At 45.1% G+C, this 20,952-nt stretch overlaps 1 protein-coding gene across 1 annotated transcript in view; it reads left to right on the top strand.

Moving 5' to 3' along the window:
- The first annotated feature begins 2,263 nt into the window (after window positions 1–2,263).
- Timd4 (T cell immunoglobulin and mucin domain containing 4) overlaps window positions 2,264–20,952 on the top strand; it is a 41,871-nt gene continuing 23,182 nt past the window's right edge. Inside the window, exons 1-4 of the mRNA XM_023713233.1 lie at window positions 2,264–2,321; window positions 6,335–6,676; window positions 8,555–8,947; window positions 10,242–10,325. Of these exons, the coding sequence (XP_023569001.1) occupies window positions 2,264–2,321; window positions 6,335–6,676; window positions 8,555–8,947; window positions 10,242–10,325 (877 nt within the window). The remainder of the gene's footprint in view (window positions 2,322–6,334; window positions 6,677–8,554; window positions 8,948–10,241; window positions 10,326–20,952) is intronic.

Genomic DNA, 20,952 nt, shown 5'->3' with positions numbered 1-20,952 from the left:
CTGTTCTGCAGCTGCCTCTCTGGAATTTTCCTTCCCTTGATTCAGATAAATTGCTCTCCAGATCTTATGACATACTTCCTGGTGAATTCCCTTGTTTTGCTATAGTTTCCTCTCCTGTAACTGCCTGAGAAAGGAGTGTGGAAGGTACATGTCCATTCTTCTATGTTCAGGAAAGTCATTATTACCTTCTTAAGTTTGAATAATCAACTTGCTAAAAAAAAGGATGAGGGGTTGAAAATCATTTTTCCTTCTGAATTTTAAAAACACTTCAGTGTACTTTTGTAGTTTTATTTAGAACAAAGAGGTGCTCTGGTTACAAGTGCTTTCAGTGAAAGACAGTACATGATTTATACTACTCCGTGGGCATCTTTTGGTTCGTGGAGATTTTTTGGTTCACGGAGTTTAGCATTTGGTTGGTCTTCTAATCTGAAGGCTTTGGTGGCAGGAATCTCTTTTTGTAAGTTATTGCTTCCATAATACCTTCTTTTCTACTTTTTCTTTCTTTTTTTAAACATGCCAGAACAATATCTGTTAATATAGCACTTTGTATTATTATACATTCTAGCAGATTTTCTTTAGTTTTCAAACTTCCCATAAAGTTCTGATGTAAAAGAGATAGCATTTTAATTTTCAAGAACTCTTCCTCAGTCCCTGATTTTTCCTCTTCATAGCATCTCTGTTCTTTTCCATGGATGTAAGATCTTCCTGAGAAGATATTAGTTTTCAGAAGCATATGGAAGGCCTTCCACCACCCCACTCATTACCTGGGTCAAGCTGAAAGCTTGATGGTGAGGCTCAGTTGTGTGTTTGTATCTACAAGTGACACAGCCCAGAAACCAATGCCCGGTTCTGTGGCTGTGCTGATGTCGTGCGCTGCTGACTCTATTGAGGGTGCTTAGGAACACTTTAGTGTTGGCATGGCTTGGTAGCCCCATTCATTCGGCTCAAAGATAAACCTCCCAGTTTCCTGGCTTAGAGTGAGAAGCGCGTCCAACAGTCTGTGGGCCTCAGTGGGAAGATTCTCTCTGCAGCTTCATTTTCTTCTCTGCCTCATTTATGAATTCATCTGAGTCTGGAACCTCATCTGATACCTAGATTTTTCACAGTGTGAGCTATGTTCAAACCTGTGTCTTCTACAGCTGAGTATCATCAAGTGAGAACTTTTATTATAAACCCATAATACTTGTGTCTCCTCTAATATATTCCCTCATGCCAGGGGGGATGGGCTTGGTGCTAGGGATGCAGTACTCTAAGATCACAAGTCAGAGTAGGATGTAGTGACTATGCGCATGGGCTTTGGAAAAAAAAGACCTGTGTTTAAGTCCTATTTCTGTACCTTTTTAGTTGTGGCTACTAAGTAATTTACTTAGCTCCCATAGGCTTCCTTTTTGTCTTAGTGTTAAATGGTATAAGCTGTATATATTTCTTAATGGTTTAAAAATTAAATAATGCACTGTATTATAGAGTCGCTGGCCTATAATCATGTAGCCAATAAACATTAGTGATGAAAATGTCTTGATTTATGAAACACATCCAGTTGGTTATTGGTTGAGCTAGCTCAGCAGAACAGATATATATATATATATCCCTGTGTCTGGCAGCTCGGCAGAACAGATATATATATCCCTGTGTCTGGCATCCGAAGGGCTATACAGTCAGTCACCTTGTTCAGGTCCTGTACTCTGCCTTAACTTCTAAGCCTTTCCCCATCAACGGCTCCACTGTCAAGAGTTGGTGTTGGGCCTATACCTTGGATCTGCTGCTGCCCGAGTCTGAGCTGTAATCATAGGGTGCTTCTGCTGCAGCCCCTCTTTTCTTCCCAATTAGCTACATGGTGGCTTCAGGGACGCAGCGATTGCTGGCATGCCTGTCGTTCCTCCTCCATTGCAAGGGCAAGGAGCTCATGAGTCTTGGAGAGGGAGATTGCAGAGTGGGGTCTCTCCTGGCTTCCTGTGTTCGCCATGTGGCCTCCAGGGGAACAGTCACCAGTGTGGAGTTGAGTGCGGAGTTGATGGTGATTTATGGCCCATGTTGCAGCAGTCAAGATGACCGTGGGCCCACACATCTGTTTGCACACTCTGGGCACCGGGAGAAAAGTGCTCAGCACATTTTATCATGTATCTCCAGTAGAAGGAGGCCATTCGGGATGAGGAAAGGGAAGATATTGAGGAAAAAGAGAAATGAAATTAACGTGTCCCACCCTGTCAGCAGGAAGTGCAGTATAAAACATGACTTTCTGACAGACAGACAGACTCCTGTCAAAATGTCCAAAGGGGCTGTCGTTCTCTGGCTGGCGGTGGTGCTCGAGTGGCTTTATCTGAGTAAGTGTTCAGAACCTGCCCGGGCTCCTTGGGGGGCTCCTTATCATGCAGTGGGTTTCTATCATGTTCCCTCCGAACTTATCTTGACTTTTTAAAGTCTCTCTCCTGCCTTGTTACACAATGTTTTTACCCAGAGATTGATTTGGAGGTTGTAGGTGGGGTAATTTGCACTAATAGTAGAAATGGCAATTTAAGAAAAAAAGACACAGAAAAAGAGGTTGGAGGAAGGGGCTAAGAAATTTCTTCTACAGCACAATCAGAGACAGAGCACCCTGTTCTGGTAAGAGCCCCTTCTCTCTACTCAGGAGTGATTGTCTGCTCTGGGGATGGAGCCTCAATGAGAGATTTCTTTTCTGAACATTTTTTCCAGTGCTTGGATAATGCAAATGTACACTCAGTGTTGGCCAGTGAAGGCTTTCACCCCGGGGCATATGGCTGTCACTCTGGTTTAAGCCTTTCACCCTGGGGTGTATGGCCCTTGCTCTGGTATAAGCTGCCACTGCTGAGATTGCTGGCACTGACACTGAGAATATGCACAAATTGTACTGGCTCCTCTATGCATGAAGGCAGAGAACTGGGTGAGACCTTTAACGGTCCATCCAAGGACTAGCCACATCTAATGGGCCTTGCCTTTTAACAACACCAGCTATTCAGATGTGAATTTACAAAAGTGCTATGGGAGAAAACACTTTCATTTCGAGAAGAAGAAACATGCTCTCTCTGCCCCTCGTGCCTGTTTCATGCTGATCTTTCTGCTTCTTTCTGTCCTCCTTAATGCCATCAGTCCTCATCCCTCCACTGAACCCAAGCTTTTGCTGTCCCCCATCACCTCCAGACTGGCCGAGGACTTCTGGCCATGAACTCCCCCTGACCCGGAGTTCCTGCATCACTCACCTTGTCCCCCCAGGACCTGCTCACTCAGCTGCTTTCTTCCCCAGGCACCATGTTGGCCCTGGGAGCCAGGTTGGCTTTGTTTGCTGTTGTATTCCAGCACTTAGATCCAGGGTAGATATATAACAGACAGGAAATAATCTGCGGAGTGAAAGCAATCCTGTGGCTTCAGGCATAGCATACATGCCCCCTATTAATGTAAGTAAACTATAGTCTGTTAGTTTTTAGGGTTTATTCAGTTGTTTGATTGTTTTTGTTGTGCTACTGGGGACTGAACATTGTGCTGAGTTACATCTTCAGCCTTTAAAGATTTTTCTTTCTTTGAGACGAAGTTTTGCTTAGTTGTCCAGACTGGGTTGCTTCTTGTGCCCCACACTGGCGTGCTCAGCAAGCCTGGTTCTCTCTCACGGTTTTCTGCTGGCCTGTCTGCTGCCTTGGGAAGGTGAAGCTCGTGGTTTGAGGTGCGGGTTGCCAGGGCCTACGTCAGCATGCAGTGCTTCCTCCAGGATCTGATGAAATGAGCTTCTCCACCTTGCTGGAATGAGGCAGCACTTAGTGTACTTTCCTTTTAGTGTACTTTTGTTTGTTTGGCTCGTTTTGTTTTTCTAAACCTTGAAGTTTAAGGGAAGATGCTGTGTGGATCATCACAGAAAGCTGGGTACCTCGAGGCACCCACCAGAGCCCCACACGCTGTCAACCCAGGATTGCAGACACTTTAGAGCCGGAGTGCCTGACAGCCACCCAAAACATACTTATTTATCACAAAGTGATTAAACCTGAATACTGAGGATTATGTTTTGAAAAAAAAAATAATTCTACATTAACATCTTTTATCTTAAAAAAAACCAATTGTGTTCATGTCATTGGTTCACCACGGTTGTGGGTGGTGATGTGGTGTCCGCATTGGGAAGAGCTTTGCCTAAGTCACCAGCTAAAGAGGTGCCATAGCGTAGGCCGTGTCCACTCCCATATTCCAGAGAAGGGAACTGATCTGAGCACAGCGATTCCTTTTATCCTCGGCACTTCTGCAGCTGGAAAGAGATTTCCTAGTGCTAAGTTCTGGTGTGTTTGGTTGCTGGCACTAAAAGTTTATGAAGCTCACCAGGCATTCAGCGCTTTTGTTCTTGTGACCCCTTGGGCTCTTTCAGAGGTGAGCATCACCCTTGTTTTCTTATGGTGATAGCTATTGTGTGTTCTCCAGGGACACACAAGCCGAGCCTGCCAGCAGGAGGTTTACTATATAACCAGCATGGGTGTCTTTCTGTTATGCCCAAACACGGCTTCCTTTTTTAAAATACAAAATTTTAATCAGATGTGTAATATTGAAACTCTTGGTGAAATAGTGAAAATGCTACAAGAGGAAGATTAGGAAAATAAAACCTTTATTTACTGTGACATCCGGGTCCTGTCCTTTTCTTCCTATCCTGGAGGTCACTGAGGCCAGGAGCTGAGTGTCTGTCCCATCAGACACTTTTCTGTGTATTTTTTTTTTTTTTTTCATATAGTTAGGCCTGTGCAAATACAAACCAGTTTATTCATTTATTGAACAAAGAACAGTTTCGTATTGTATCTCTAGTTTTGAAGCGCAAATATATATTCTAAGAGAAAAAAAATAAATATATGACATACATATGTCATATATTTATATATTCACATGTCATATATTTGTATTTTTTTCTCTTACACTTCGCTCTTCTTGGGTATTAAAATCCAGTTTGGTGTCCTCATGCCAATTCATATAGTTCTCTCTCAGTCTACTGATCTATGTAGAATTCCATGGAATCTAAGTAGGTGTGCTTTAGCCGTTTGCCCCACAGGCACTGTCTCGTCCCTTATGGAGGCTGTGACAAACTCTTGCCAAGAGGCATCCTAGCACGCATGTGCTTTCTAGAGTAGACAGCAGTGGTGCGATCTTCAGGGCATAGCTAGGACTCCTGCACTGCACGCCAGGAGGAGCTGTCTAACTCGCACTCCTATTTTCCTGCATTTCCTCTGGATGGCTGTGTCCTTTCCTAGCCCTCTCACCAGCACCTGAGAGCAGCGTTGGATGACACGCTGGCCAGTGTGACATCATCTGTACCCTAAATCACTGCAGTCTCAAGGGTAAAGGCTGTCAGCTGCTCCTGTTTTCTCCTCTGTAACTGGCTTTTACATCTTTGCCAGGTGTACTTTGGGGCTTTCTCATCGCAGACTGGGATATTGGATTAGGCAACTTTCCTGTCACTACAGCACAGCACATCACACTCAGCTATGAATGAAGGAAGGTTAAACTTGGTTCCTGCAAAGAAGGAACAGGACAGAAGAAGGGCAAGAAGTTGTAATGATTTGTTGCACTGTATTGTACTCAAGGCTAAGACTAATCATGTATTATATATTGCAAAATCTCTAAATGACTCTTAATGTTCTTACTACCACATTTGATACCCTGGTGAAGTGATTATTATGTTACCCAGTTTAATTGAAACTTACTTCAATGTATCCATAGGCCAAAACTTCGTATCAAATACCCCAGAACAAGAAATCATTGTTATTCTATTAAAGACCAGTCACTTAATAATCCATGAGCTCCTAAATTCCTATTTCCTAAGTAGCAAGCATGATCCAGAGCAAGCCAGTTCTATTTTCAGTCCAGATTGAAAGGGGAAAAGCATGTGAAAAGCAGCTCACCAGCTCATCGTGCAGCCCTGCACTATCCTGTCTGAGGCACTCAAGTCAGTAGCGCACAATGTCTGCTTACTGAGAACAGGGAACACGTGGGGCTTCTTGGATGGGCTTTATATGAAATAGTGGAATTTAATTATAAGGTCAAGACTTTTCATTGCAGAGTTTATTGGTTTATTGAATTGCACTCAAGATTGCAATTATTAAATCAGCAAAAAGGCCTTGCTTCTGAGATGAATTCTGAAGTGAATACAAAGATGCTGGTGGTCCACTCGCTTTATCTGGGGACGGCAGCATGTAGAGTTCGGAGCTCAACAGGGTTAGAAGGCACACAAAATTTATGTTAAAGAAACATATAGAGACTGACTCTACGAATCTTTCTGGACCATCTATTTACACAATAACCTATCTAAGAGATGTTGGTGCTGCCCGTCTTAGTTTCTTTCCCTTTTTCCTTGCAGCACCAACCAGGTCACAGCTTACCCTGACAGCATTTTTGGGTCAATCAGTGACTTTGCCCTGTGTGTACTGGTCCTGGTCTCCAAACAGCAACAGCATGTGCTGGGGAAGAGGCGAGTGTCCCAATTCCAAGTGCAACCAGGAGCTCATCCATACAGATGGAACTACAGTGACCTCGAGAATGTCAGGAAGGTACAGACTTCAGGGGAATATCCAGAAGGGCGATGTCTCCTTGACCATCCTAAACACCAGGGAAGGGGACAGCGGGGTGTACTGCTGCCGCATAGAGGTGCCTGGCTGGTTCAATGATGTGAAGAATACCATCCATCTGGTGCTAAGGAGAGGTGAGCAGGCGGGACGCAGATCTGGGAAGGAGAAATTCACCATGGACGGGGAGTGGGCTCATGGGAGGGCTGGGGAGGGCAAAGTGGCCTAGGCAGGGGGTGGAAAGATGAGACTGGAAATGAGGTGACGGGACAGGGAGCAGACAGGGACAGCGCCCCTGGGGACAGAGATAGTGACAGAGATGCAGAGGGGAGTGTGGGAAAATACAGGGAACAGGTTAGGTGTGTAATGCATCTGAACAGGGCAGTTGCTGTTTAGGGCATTACTCAGGGAATTCCCTGTTTGAGGGAATTGTCATTGACCTTACAGAAATTTGTGTCCAGCATTTTCAGACTTCCTAGTTTTTATGTGAACTGTATTTAATTTTGCACATCAGTCAATTTGAAAAGTCAACTAACAATATAGTATGAACTAAGTAGAGCACATCTGTGGGTCTGCTTCAGCCTGTAGACAAATAGTTTGTGAGTTTTAGTGGAGCAGAGTGTGTGGGATTTGGAAACAATCTTAGCAGTTTCCAGGCTTTTTTCTATTTGTTCCTGTCAGCTGGTATGGCAAAAATTTGGAATATGATGAGACTCTCAAAGATGTGAGTTTCATAGAGTGAGCGGCGCTGAGCCTGAGGTTGAATTATTTTACTGATAACCACCTTTCATGCTTGTGTTAATGGAGCTTCCTGGTCCTGGGCACTGCTCCCAACATCGATGCCTTGGAGAGCAGCATTCTCTAGTTTCTCTAATGCACACTTAACTGGGGACCAGTGGCTGTGCTTGCTTTTCATTAAATAACTTTCTTATGTAACAGTGTCCTTAGAATCTTTTCCTCTTAAAGCAGCTCTGTGACAGAGAAGGCAGCATTCTGATTTGGCATGAAAGGAAAATGATATTTACTGAAGATAAATGACCCCCACCCCAGTATTTTATTACCTGATGTAACTATCATTTTATCATATATTTGCTGACCTCAATATTCTACAGTGTCATTTCCAAGTTCAGTTGGAACAAGTGAGGTCTTTCTACTTCTCTGAAATCTGTGCAAATTTTGCAGATTCTAGAAATGGTGAGATCCATAGAATAAATTGGTAATAAACCCAAAGGTAGACGTTGTTGGGTTAAGTGATGTTGGCATGAATGAGTCTTTGATTGCAGAAGGAAAGCCCTGTAGGCTGCCTGCTTCTTGCCAGATACTGTTATGTGTACTGGATTCATAGCAGAGAATAAATAAATATGTTCCCTGATTTCTCTAATGGTACTTACTGCCTAGTGGAAGAAGGAGACATTAAGCAATGACAATTAAGGACATATGTAATTATGAAATACCATAAATGCTGTGAAGGTAAATACAAGAAACACACAACATAGATTTCTGTCATTGTAGACTCCAGATGTCCTTATCAGAGAAGTGACTTTGTGTCTGAGGCCCACAGGGTAAGACAGAGTCAGCCCAGAATAAGCAGGAGTGCAAACAGGACATGAAACTCCTGTGCCTGGGAGGCCATTGATGTTCTCACAGAGCTAACGAAGGTCTGGTGTCTAAGAAAAGTGAGGAGAGAGTCCAGACCTGTGCTTGGAAAGACAGGCAGGCATGAGACAGATAGTATTTTTAGACCAACAGGCTGCATCCGTATCTTATAAGCAAGGAGGACCCCATACAAATTTTACAAAGAGAATTGAAATAAATCAATTAGCCATCTTAAAAGGTTACTCAAGCCATTTTAAGTAGAACAGACTGGTCGAGACAAGAATGGAGATGAGAAGTCCAGTTTCAGTAAGCATTACAGTGATCCAAGCCAGTGGACCAGAACTGGGGTGAAATGGACAGACCCCCAGATCTCTTTCTCCATCTCACTTGGTGCAAGGTGCATCTTTTCTTGGTTACAGCCCCAACAACTATGAGACCGACAACCACCTCCAACCCAACGACCACCCCTCATTTGCTGCCGACCACAACTGTGCTGCCAACAACAGGCCTGACTGTAGAAACCTCCAATCCAACCACTACCCCTTACGTAGATACAACCACAGCTGTGCTGGTAACACCACTTGTGACTACAGCAACCTCCCACCAAGAACCCACACCTCGCACACCAACAACCACAGCTGTGCTGCCAACAACCTTCTTGACTACACGTGAGCTCACAGCCAGAACCCCACTTCAGACAGAGGTCACCTCAATCTTCACAACAACAGCGACCGTGTGTCCTCTGACAAGGCCGAGCTCTGCACCAGAGACAACCCCAGAGCCCCCCATGCAAGGGCCCACCTCCACTGCAGGTATGTGACAACAGTGACCATCTTTCTCTTCTGCTGGGTACATGTGCTTGCTTTCCTTGGAACCGGGTTCACCCTCTGCATGGGACAGTCCACTGATGTGCTCTTGGTGTGTGTGTGTGTGTGTGTGTGTGTGTGTGTGTGTGTGTGTTTGTGTATTTATCTGTGGGCTTACCACAACAAATTCCTCAGACAATGTAACAAAGGAAATTTATTTTCTCTCAATTATGGGTGTTAGAAGTCCAAGGTTAAGGTGCCAACAGCTTTGGTCTCTTCTACATCTTCTTTTCATGGTTTGTGGATGGCTGTCATCTTGCTACATCTCCATGAGCCCCTTCTGACTGTCCTTCTGGGGCCTAATCTAATTTTAGGATCCCAGCCATACTGGGTGGGGGTCCATCCATATGACCTCTTTTTGCCTTCATCTGCTGCTTTAACAGCCCTATCCAGAACATGATCACATTCAGAGGGTGTTGAGGCATTTCAACTGATGAATTTTGCAGGGATATAGCGCAGCCCATAGTATTGGGCAGGTGTACATGCATGTCCGTGTGTGTGTGTGTGTGTGTGTGTGTGTGTGTGTGTATGTGGTTTCACTATTTTGATTCTTTTGCTTTGCTGCTTTGTTTTTAAATTTCTTTGTATGTCTCTGAAAAGTCAGCATTTGGGTTCTCTAGTTAACTTGCTGGAGTCTCGCTGGAGTTGCTTATTATAGAACCAGGAAATGTCATTCTGGGTCACACCCCAGCTCTGTGCTTTCTGGTATCAAGTCTCTGCCTGAATTAGAGATTGGTTGGGGACAGCTCTGCAGATGGCTTCAAACATCCTTTCATGCTGATGTGGTTCTGTTTCATTTCTTTGTTTCCTTCTCTCTCTTTTCTTCTGTTTCTGAATTATCTTGGCCCAGCACCTTACACTTGTCAACTGATTAGTTTCATGTTGGGTATGAGTTGTGAAGGCTTCTACTGTGTTTCAGTCTCTGATTCTGAGACAGGAGTCCTGGAAAGTAATGACAAGAAAGCCTGAAGACTCTCCTAGTTATTTCAGGAGTTCAAATAGACATAGAATATTGAACAGTATAACTCTGTTATACTCAAAATCCAAGAACTCTACATTGACCAATTTTTATGCAGTAGAAATTCCTATGTGTTATTCAATAATCATTTTAGAACACAGCATTTGTAGTTTCTTTAACTTTATCTTAAATACTCCTGTGAGTAGCCCAAATTCCACCACTTACTACAGCTAGTAATGCTGGTATTTTCGGCATTTTTTGTCAATGATTTTTCTCTTCCAGAATCAGGAACTTTTCTGCAGTCCAGTGACTCGCTGAGAAGCATGGAGGCAACTTCAGCAGACAGCAGCTTGTTCACAGCCAAAGGTCTGGGGATGTGGGCTCTGTCTTCCTCACCCTTTGTCTCAGGGAGAAGCAAACCCTGAAAGATGTTATCATGACTCAGATGATGAGAGGAGACCCTGAATCCTTTTGGTTATGAAATCCTCTTGGCCCAAAACAATATGGGGCAGCTTTTGTGGCTTCTTCCTTCCTGGGGCTCTTGGTGAGGGAGAAGGGAGAGATTCTTCTTGACTCTTGGACTTCTCTGTGGTGGTCGTGGCCCATCTCTGGCGTATTTGTCTTCGCAACGGAGACTTGCTGTCTTGTCCTCATTTTAAGCCCATCAAGTTTCTTTGTAGTACCCAGACAGTGTGTTTTCTCTTTTTCTTTTTGTTTTGCAGCATCTGAAGCTTGGGTTCACTCATCAGCATTCCAAGTGACAAGGAAGATGTGGAAATGCAGAGATTAGTCTAGTGCCCTTTCCTCTAGAGGGGAAGGGAGCTGCGTTCCTGGGATGGCTTGTTTCCTGTGGGAGCGATCTTACCCAGCCTGCCTGTCTGGGAACTCAGTCATTTGCATGGCACTGTGTCCCCATCCCATTTCCTCCTGCAAGGTGGGATGGAGAAGTCCCCTGAAGGCCTCAGGGGTGACTCCTGCCCACCTCTGCTCATTCCCGGGACCTCTCTGCCAAGATCTCCCTTCTTCCTTAGCAACTCCGAAGGTGAAAGGAGTAGAAGTAAAGTTTACTTTACTACTATGAAATTACTTACTGGCTTTCCACATCTTCCTTGTCACCTGGGATGCCAATGAATGAACCCAAACTTCAGATGCTTCAAAATAGCAAAAGGAAAAGAGAAAGCATACTTTCTGGGTTTCTACAAAGAAACTCGATGGGCTTAGAATTAGGATGAGTCATTACATGTTTTTTCAAAGTATCACTCTATTATTTTGAGTCACATAATCCTTACACTAGTGCACTTTGTTTAGGGGCATGTAAGCATGGAAATAGACCTCTCTTTAAAACTCTGTTCTTAATTCCAAACCTTTCCTTTGAGATAATCACTGTTATTAGTTGCAGATAACTATTCTGGCTCATTTTTCCACCCCTTTACATGCATTTATGGTAGAGAAATATATTTTTATGGGTTGTATATTTTTAAAAAGTCTCCAGCACCTGTATGTAGCTTCATTTGTATTTGGCTTTATTCGTGTAGTGTTATATATTGGACCACTTTCCTTTCCAGTCGATGCGGTGATCTGCATCATTATGCTCAATTGCTGTACAATATTTCATCGTATATGTTCTCACAGAATATAGTTACTACTTCATGGCCTATAGCGTTTAGCTTCTCACTAATGTAAACGGTGCTGCTGAGAACTCCCTTCAGTGTATGCTTCTGTAAGCATTTATGCAAATCTTTCTGTAGATAGGTTGGTAGCCGAGGAGTGGAAGTGCTAGGTTGAAAAATGTGCAATTTTGCATGTAACAGATATTACAGAACCATTCAAGAGCAAGGCTGTGCCACCTGACCTTCCCTCCCCTTGAGTATTCACTTTCCGTATCCTCCCTGCAGAAGGATATGCCGGGTACGACCATGTGTTTGATCTTTAGTCTCCTGAGAAGAACATGTCACATTGTTCTTTTGTCTGAGTAACAGTGTGGGTGTAGGTCTAGATGTTTTATAGCTGGAGAGCAACCGTCCCGTAACTCTGCATAAGAGGCCCTGTAGGATCAGTCCTACAGGGTCTGATCAGAAGGCAGGCTCGGCGGGATAGGCAAGAGCAGAGGGAGAGGAAGCAGGTGTCGAAGGAAGACAGAACATCACGGCGAAGTGCAGAGGTGACTGGGTGTGGAGAAGCTTTGGCTTGCATAGTGGGAAGACAGAAACCCAGAACAGGACTGGACAGTGGACAGGACCCCGGGTGCCAGGATCCACACTGTCTTTGCTCATAGGATAGGGCACATTTAAGGGAAAAGAGAAAGTAGTGATTGGAGAGATAATGGAGGGTGGGCAGATGTATTGTTCTTCATTCCATCCAAATCCTGGGTCACCGTCCACTGAATGGTGAGGAGACGAGACATCATCTGCTGTCCTGCCTGTGTCCGTGCTACCCCTGATGAGCTTCACTCCTGCTGGCCAGATCCCAGGAGAGGCGGCGCTTGCTGCAGTAGCTGTGGGCCGTGCTGCTGGAGAAGCGCTTGCTGTGGGACAGCAGCCGGCTCCATGCTGCGTTAGGTTCTCACAGGAGACACAGGTGTTAATGGGCCCAAGGGAGGGGTGAACCAGAAGTGTGCTGAGTGATTAGATTGCAGCTTCTATTACATTAAAAGACAAAATACCGTCCCTCGCTTCAAAGCTGCTGGTCTGCACATTGCTGCCTCCTTCTGCGGCAACTCCGGAAGTGTGCATTCCTGGTGAGAGTCCAGTCACACGGTCGTGGCTGTCTTGCTGACCTGAATCCATTCAAAACATGTCCTTTTGGTGGTCGCTTTGACTTTGTGGAGCATCTAGAATCCCTGTGGCGCTGTGTTCCATGACTAAGCTGGAGGAGGACACCGCGCGACATTTTTATTGGACAGAAATCACCTTGAGTACTTTGAATTGGCTCAGAACACCAAGGCAGCCTTGTCAGCTCAGCTGCAGATGCTTGTGAAACTGGATTTCCAGAACCACTTCAGAAAGTGACAAGAGAAGCTCCAGCGGCGCAGTTGGTTAGCGCGCGGTACTTATATAACAGAAGGTGACAAGAATAATAAGGGACGGTGTGTGGCTTCAGCGAGGGAGATATTTTGAGGAATATTAGTGACATCTATATTTTGTTATGAGAAATAACATTTTTCAAATTAAACATTTACCGTGTTCTTCGTCCACACCTTATATTACATGCTGCATTGGTGTTAAGTTGTTGACAAAGACCACGTCCCTGAATAGCCCTTTGGCGAATGTTGGTGGCCCTGTTTTACCTAAATTTCCCAAGGCTGTGTGGCTCTCAGGTGACAGATTCAGGCAATCGAACTTCCATTGTATGCTCTTAGATATTACTTTATTTCACCTGGCCTCCCACACTGAGATAAAAAACTCTTATCATGCGTTACCCCACGTTTTGTTGTAGTGAAATATCCACAGTAATAGCAGAAGTTCCTACCTAGTGAGGACCCAACTGTGCAGTGGGTGCTGCTCTAAGAGTCTCAACATCCGCTATCCTATTTTAATCTCAGTGGTCTTCTGGGCAGAGGTAGATATTATTTCCACTTTGCAGAGAAAGAAATGAACGGTGACAGTTTTTTTAGGGAAGCTGACACCAAGGTCTTTCATTATCAATCTGCATTTTCTATGCAATATCTCTGTATTTTTCACAAAGTCCTGGTTGATACATACAGTTATAACCTTTTCAGAGGTTAAAGATTAATAAGTTATCCACCCATGACGCATGAGGATTTAATCTATGTCTTTTCAGCTATTTTGTTGAGACAGTATTATGCTATGAGTTCAGAGTGGCCTTGAATTTACTGTGTAGTCCAGAATGGCCTCAAACCCATGGCGATCTTCCTGCTTCAGCCTCCTGAGTGCTAGGATTACAGGCGTGTGCCAACATGCCCGGCCCAGATTTGTCACCCCTCTAACACCAGGCCACACTGCTTCCTCCTGCTGTCCTGTGCAGCCTTTTATAGGCCACAATGAAAATATTCATCATACTTATGAAAATACTTCCAAACACTTTATTTTATTTTTTGCTTATTTTTCATGTATGTATTTGGTACAGAGTCTCACTATGCAGCTTGGACTCGTAGTGATCCTTCTGTTTTCATTGTCCCCACTGCTGGGATTACAGGCCTGTGCCACCATACCCGGACTTGGTCGCTGGCAACCAAAAGCATGATTGTATATGTTTGTGGGGACACACACTTTTTCTGAGAGAAAGTACAGGACTTTCATTAGATTCTGCAAAATTTCTGTAAACCTCAAATGGTTAGTGGTCCTCATTCAATCGCAAACACAGTACGATCCCAGATGCAGGTCTTCTGTAGGTTACCGTCCCTCTTGGTCATCTGTTAAAGGAGCACAGAGTCTCCTCTGTACTCCAGGATTCACTCTATTTCTTGCTTAGTGGAGGAATTTGTGAAGTGGCCTCAAGCGGCCCCCTAAAGCTGCAAGGTCTCTTGTTTCTCAGCTCCCAATCCAGGGTAATGGAGATGCGGTCATGCCATCTCCTAAATATGACAAAATGGCCAAGGACTTAGTCCTCTGCTGGCCATATTGCAGGCTTGCTTTTATTGCCTCCATATCCCAACTCCGTTCTTTCTAGTTCCTTCTTCCACAAACTTTCTGGGCAGCATCAGGTAGGGACTGAGAGCTCATGGTTGTATCACCATGTTGTGACTCCTATTGATCAAACAACGTAAGCACTAACTGCTCCTTTCGATCAACTAACAGAAAGGGGTAGTATAATTATGTTGTGGGGAAGTGAAGTGGGATGGTAGTCGTGCTTATTTCAGAGACTTGCTAAGTGAGGAAATGCATGAAAAAGACTGCCAGGGTCTACTGATTGGGTGGTAAATGGTAGTCATCAGGTAGGATTTGATTTCTTCTTTTCTTTACACCTCTGCTGCCCTTCCCACTCACCCACCTTCCTGTTTAGACCAGTAAGGCAGAGACACAAGAGAGCATTTCTACCAGCCCTCGATAGACCAGCTGCTCTTTGCAAGTGTATATTCGCTTTGAGTAGTCTTGTGATTTAAAAAAAACTGAATAGGGAAATTACCAATGAGTGACAAAGTTACAAAGCTGGGGAAGTGACAGAAGTTTTGAAAATCCCATCATAGTAAATCTCTAGGAGGAGGAGAGGAAACATGAGATTCTGAACGCGGTTGCTGCTACCTTGTAGGCAGCTCTGTGGGACTTGCCACTAATGGGCTCGGTGCTGTGGGCAGACCCTGCACCACCCTGCCCCACAGTGGCTTTTTTTTTTTTTGTTGTTGTTCTCTTCACATTGCTCAATCAATGGAGTTTCCTTAAAGAGTAAATAAGATTCAAAAGGTACAGTTGATATTGTGAAAGGGAAAGAAAATGCTCAAAAGGAAAGAACAACTAGGATAGGGGAAGGAGAAAAGAAGAAAGGAAAAATACCACACACACACACACACACACACACACACACACACACACTCTCACACACACGGTAGCTAAGATAATTGTACTACTGCTTTCCGTTAGTTTATCGAGAGAACAGTTAGTGCTTATATTGTTTGATCAGTTTTGCATGCCTCTGTTAATCTGAGCGGCTACTTTGAAGATAGCGATATGCCATATAATTTCCATTGTTAATTTTCTATCATCGTGTTTTGAATTCTGTATCTTTTTATTGGTCATTTTTATTCTCTTTAAAATAAAATAAGCTACAGAGTTTCTGTCACATAACTTAAGCTGGAAAATCACGTTGAGGCTGGTTTACATCCAAGGACCTTGAGATCCAAGCTGTGTGCTTTATAAGGCAACACCTTGGACACTTCTTTCAGCTCAGTGGCTTCTTGCAAATATAGGGTGCTTGCTCTGAGTCAAATGGGCCCTGCCAGGGTGGCACATCCTCTCCACTGCTCTGGCTGCACAGGTGTGGAGCTTGGAGCTGTAGTGCCTCGCTCAGGAGCCGGGGCTGGGACGCACAGCCAGGTTCTGGAGCCTGAATCATGTGTCTGTGCACTCCTGGGATGGGAGTAGGCATGGATAAGCGCTGTCTGTGGGACACAGGGGAACAGGGGAGAGGGGAAGTGAGCCCACAGAAGACCAGCAAGGTGAGAGGGGCTTACGTGAGTTAGAAGTAGAGCCAAGACTGGAGCCAGCCCCTTTTAAAAAATGTATTTAGCACAGGGTCTACGTAGATGGGACTCATAGTGATCCTCCTGTTTTCAACCTTCCAAGTGTTGGGATTACAGGTGCATGCCACCACATCCACTCTCAATCGTCGTTTTAGCATGCCCCCAGGGCAGGTCCAGAATTGCAGGCCGCTGATGGACCTTAAGCATGGGCTTTAGTCTGCTGAGCTATCTGGCTGGACCTATTCACATTTACTGTTGACGTATTAGAATTCACTTTTTCCTCAACCACTAAATGAGTCATTATACCTATCACCACCATAAAGTTAAAGTGGTAAATTCAACTTTAATGCATCCAAATATTCAAAAATCTAGTCAAACTGGAAGTAATGAACATTGCTCTGCTATTGTAAAATTTGCCTTTGCATTTGATTCTCCTAGTAGCCTTTGCTTGGTCTCAGGCCCAAGATGAAGGCAGAGTGGGGTAAGGATGTTTTCAGGACTTATTTTTCCTCCGTCAGTATATCTTTCTTCTTTGCAAAGCTAACCCAAGCGTCACTGTCCAAAGCAAGGTCCCTTTGTCATGCAATCCCAGGGTCTTCTGAGGAAATCATGGTTGGAGGCAAAATCTTATATCTTGGGCTTGCATTCTGGGCATTTGCTTTAGATACATGCAAGTCATGTAATGTGTGGTTGCTTCTGTGTTTGCAGCACAGGATACAAATAAGTCCTGATCTCTATATGTAAAGCAGTCACAGATGGCAGTGGCTTAGACAGGTGTGTGCATACCAGAGTGGCACCCATTGTGTTCTGTGCTGGGGTAGACTCACGAGAAGTTACTGTGAGCACCCGAGGAAGAGATGGATTCTGTCTTAGAAATGAGTGTTGCAATCAGGAATGAATTACACCACACCTCTTGAGTGGGCTCTTGAGACAGTGTCATTGAAGAGGGGTAAAAGGAGACCAGCATGTGCACGCCGGGGATGCTTGCTCAGCACAGAAAGTCTCTAGACTGTTAAGTCGTCTAATCTATTGCAGACAGGAGGTCGGGTGGCCTGGGTTCTTATGGGACTTGTATGATGCGATAAAGAATTTAGATTTGTCTGAGAGCCATAAGGAGACACTCATGAGTTTTCCTGAGAGAGGAATGCCACTTTAGGGACAGTTGTGCTGGCAAGGGTGTGCAAGGCAGATGGGATGAGGCTGGGCTGGAGGGAGCCGGCTGCCTTCGAGGCTCCTGCAGTACAGCTGGTGAGAGCCGGGAGTCTGGGCGGGAGTGGGGACAGCGCCCACAACAGGGAGGGGCAGAGTCAGAGCCACTCAGGGGTCAGAATTCAGAAGACTTGGGGACCAAGTGTGAGTGAAGGACTCCTGGCTGTGCACACTTGGCGGGCGAGGGCAGGATGACGGTAGGAGCCCCGTGAGTAAGAGTACATGCTCGGGAGCTCTCGAGTTTGAATGCCCCTGAGAGCCGGGTGTGGTGCCCTATGCCTCCAGCACACTGGGAGGCTGAAGCAGGAAGATGGAAGATTTTATGCTCAAGCTCAGCTTTGGCAGTTTAGTGGCTTATGGAGACCCAGTCCTGAAATAAGGAAAAAAGCATTAGCAGGGCGGGCTTGTAGGTCAGTGTGAATGCCCTCAGGTCACCGCTCAGGACCTGCAAAGTGAAAGTCCCGGAGAGGCATCTGCTGGGCCACTGGGCATGTGAGGCCACCGAGTCATGGTCACCTGGGTGGGGCTGGCGATTTCTGATCAATGAATTTATCCTGATTAAAATAATTTTTTTAAATTTTTATTTTATTTTTTTAATGGAAACAAATCTTTATTAGTAACTTTTAATATCAGAAAAATAAAACTCTTATAATTCTCTTTACAGCAAATATATAATGTCAGTGCTCTGGCCATCTTAAGTTAAAGGCCCTTTATCATAAAATATATGGTTTTAAACTTTACTCACATTGCATTTATAATCTCTATGACTTCCCTACATATACATAACAAAAGAGTGTAGTAAAATTAGCAAATACTAAACTATATTGATAATTTATCATTCTTAGTTTGTGGTTTTTAGAAACAGTACACCCACTTAATATGTGTCGATTCTTTGGCTTCTTAGTTGCAGTGTACAATGCAACAAGGTACAAAATACACGCTTGGTGAACATTCTTTCATATCTACAAGACGGCAGCTAAAGATTAGGTTTCAGTACTGACATTTAACTATCCTACAAGCGAATTTTAATTTTATTATTATTATTATTTGTATTTTAGGGAAGGGTCTCCAGAGTGTTCAGGATCTCACTACTAGATCAGACTCGTACTGATCCACCTGTTTACAGCCTCCCAAGAGCTAGGATTACAGGCAAGTGACACCACACCCAATGTCAATTGCCATAGTCTCAATTGCCATCTCAGTGCACCCCAGGGGCGGGGCAGGCCCGGGGATGGACCTTCTGGTCCCTGTGCCTGCTTCCAGGTGCTTTAATCCACTGAGCTGTTTGGCTGGCCCATGAATAAAGTAATTATGGTGACTGTTCTTGTGATTAGTGCTGAGTAAGAACGTGCCCCTGTGCTAAAGCTTTATTGTGTGTTATCTCACAAGGGGTCCTTCAAGTCTAAAGATATAATTTTGAAAATCTTTGCTAAAGAAAGACACTCATTAAGTGCTTATTATGCGCTGGGCTGGGCTCAAGGAGCTCTGAGCGGATGGTCTTGGTGAGGGGTGTTGTCTAAGGCTTGAGGGGCGAGTGCCTGTTCCCATATCCATCATAAAGGAGGAGGCAGGTCTGGAGAGGCTAAGGAATTTGCCCAAGTCAGGCCTAGGTCTTTGACTCTTAAACCTGGCTTATTGTTTTGTTTTAAGTTTTTGAAACATTATTTATTTATTTATTTGGTACAAGGTCTTACTGCACTGTTTGGACTCCTACTGATCTGCCTGTCTCAGCCTCCCCAGTGCTGGGATTACAGGCATGAGCTACCATATCCAAAGTAGCACACCTGGGGTTTCAGGGCCAGCAAGGCCTGTGGTACTGGGGATCAAACCCTGGTCCTTGTGCTTGCCAGGTAGGCACTTAGACCGCTGCGCTATCTCCCCAGCTCAATGAACCTGGCTTCTTAAACACTTTGTTCTATTGCTCATTAGCAGAGGGGGTGATGGACCTCCTGTGTGGTTACCTAAGACCTTGCAAGGTGATGGGGAGGTGGGAAGTCTCAGCAGAGCATCCCTTCTCTGCCCTGTCAAAGGAACAGCTGTTCTGGGTGAGCGTGTGGTGGGAGAAGCAAAGCCAGCTGACACGTGGCGCAGAAGAGACCAAAAGTAGGGTGGGAGCCAGCGCTCACAGGTCAGAGGCAGTGGGTGGCAAGGGTAAGGAGGGAGCCCTTACCTCTGAGGAAACTCAGTGCTGGGCAAGGGGGTGCCACATTCTACAGGTGGCTGTGAACTGTGGTCAGGTGGACACCATGTGAGCAATGAGAGTTGTGTGGGCAGATGCTGAGAGAGGGGCAGTGAAGAGAGAAAAGAGCAGAGCTCAAGAGGGGTCAGATCTCATACCCAAGACTCGCACTTAGGCCATCCTGCTTGTGAACACCAGGCCGGGCCATGGGCTGGACTCGCTGGGGGCTTAAATTAGAATCCTCCGAGCATGGCCAAGAAATTGTGTGTGACAAACTTCCTTAGAGGAGTCCTGTGAAGCCAGCCCAGCTCTGGTGCCAAGAAGGCACCCACTCGGGACTGCTGCTGCAGCATGCTCTCCTCACTTACAAGGGAGGGAACTGAGGCCCAGAGGCCTTCAGAAAGTTCCTAGAGGAGTGGGTACCAGGCTGCGGGTGACAGTCAGAGCTATCTTTCCTTTTCCACGCTGTTTTGCAAAAGACAAAACCAAGCCCTCTCAGAACCTGATGCTCTTCTGGAGCTTTGGCTGGTCGAGGACATACAGAAGTCAGAGGAGGAATTGCCATGCTCAGTCCAGGTTCAGCGGAAGGCGCTGTGGAAAGCAGAGATGTGCGGAGGAGCTTGGCTTTGTGGACAAATGCTGTTGTTAGGAAGGAAGCCATTGGCTGAGCCTGATTTCAAGGTCATCGTTTTTCTGGAGGCCTCAGCAGGTTTGCTTTCTCTGCAGTACTAGGTGCTGTTCACAGCTCCCCAGCTGGGGGCTGACAGTGTGAAGGTCAAAGCAGAAGGCAGAACGTGGTGCTCAGGATTCTCCTCTCAGAAGCATTCTGGGCTCTCAACTGTACCCGGGACTGTGTATGTTAGTAAGTTGGACTTGGAGTCATGCAATTCCAGCACCCAACAGCTCACCTTCGGAAAAGATCAGCTAAAGAAGATCAAAGACACTGTCGAGCTTTTGGAAACATGCGCAGTGTCCACAAATCCAGAGTGAGAAAGTCAGCTTAGGCCTTGAAGCCAAGCACAGCGCCAGATGAGCTGAGCTGGGAGATCACCCAAGACCCAGAAATCTCTCCAATGTGGTCCAGAGAGGGGCTCCCTGGGTGAGATAGAGGACTCTGGGTCACAGGGCTTAGGGCTCTGCTCCCAAGTCCATGGCATTGGGAGCAGGAGTCCTTGAGGAAGGACTTCCACCTGTACTGGGGGATGCTGAATCTTCTGATGATCAGTGGGGTGGGTGAGAAGGCAATAACTAGAATTTGAGATTGATTATCATTGCTCTACCACTTCCTATCAGTAATTATTATGTGTAGGGCCTTCATAGTCCCAAGATGTGGGAGATCTCCGGCCTCCAGTTTCTCCCTTTTCAATAGTTCTGCACAGGTTTACTTACCTCGTAGAATCATTCAGAAGCTCAAAGGAGGCAATGTTTTTTGACTTGTTAATTTTTCTTTTTACAAAACAAATTCATAT

Source organism: Octodon degus, unplaced genomic scaffold, assembly GCF_000260255.1.
Source record: "Octodon degus isolate 3935 unplaced genomic scaffold, OctDeg1.0 scaffold00029, whole genome shotgun sequence".
Lineage (NCBI taxonomy): Eukaryota > Metazoa > Chordata > Mammalia > Rodentia > Octodontidae > Octodon > Octodon degus.
The sequence above is the reverse complement of the archived record's forward strand: the minus strand, read 5'-3'. Positions and strand labels throughout refer to the sequence as shown.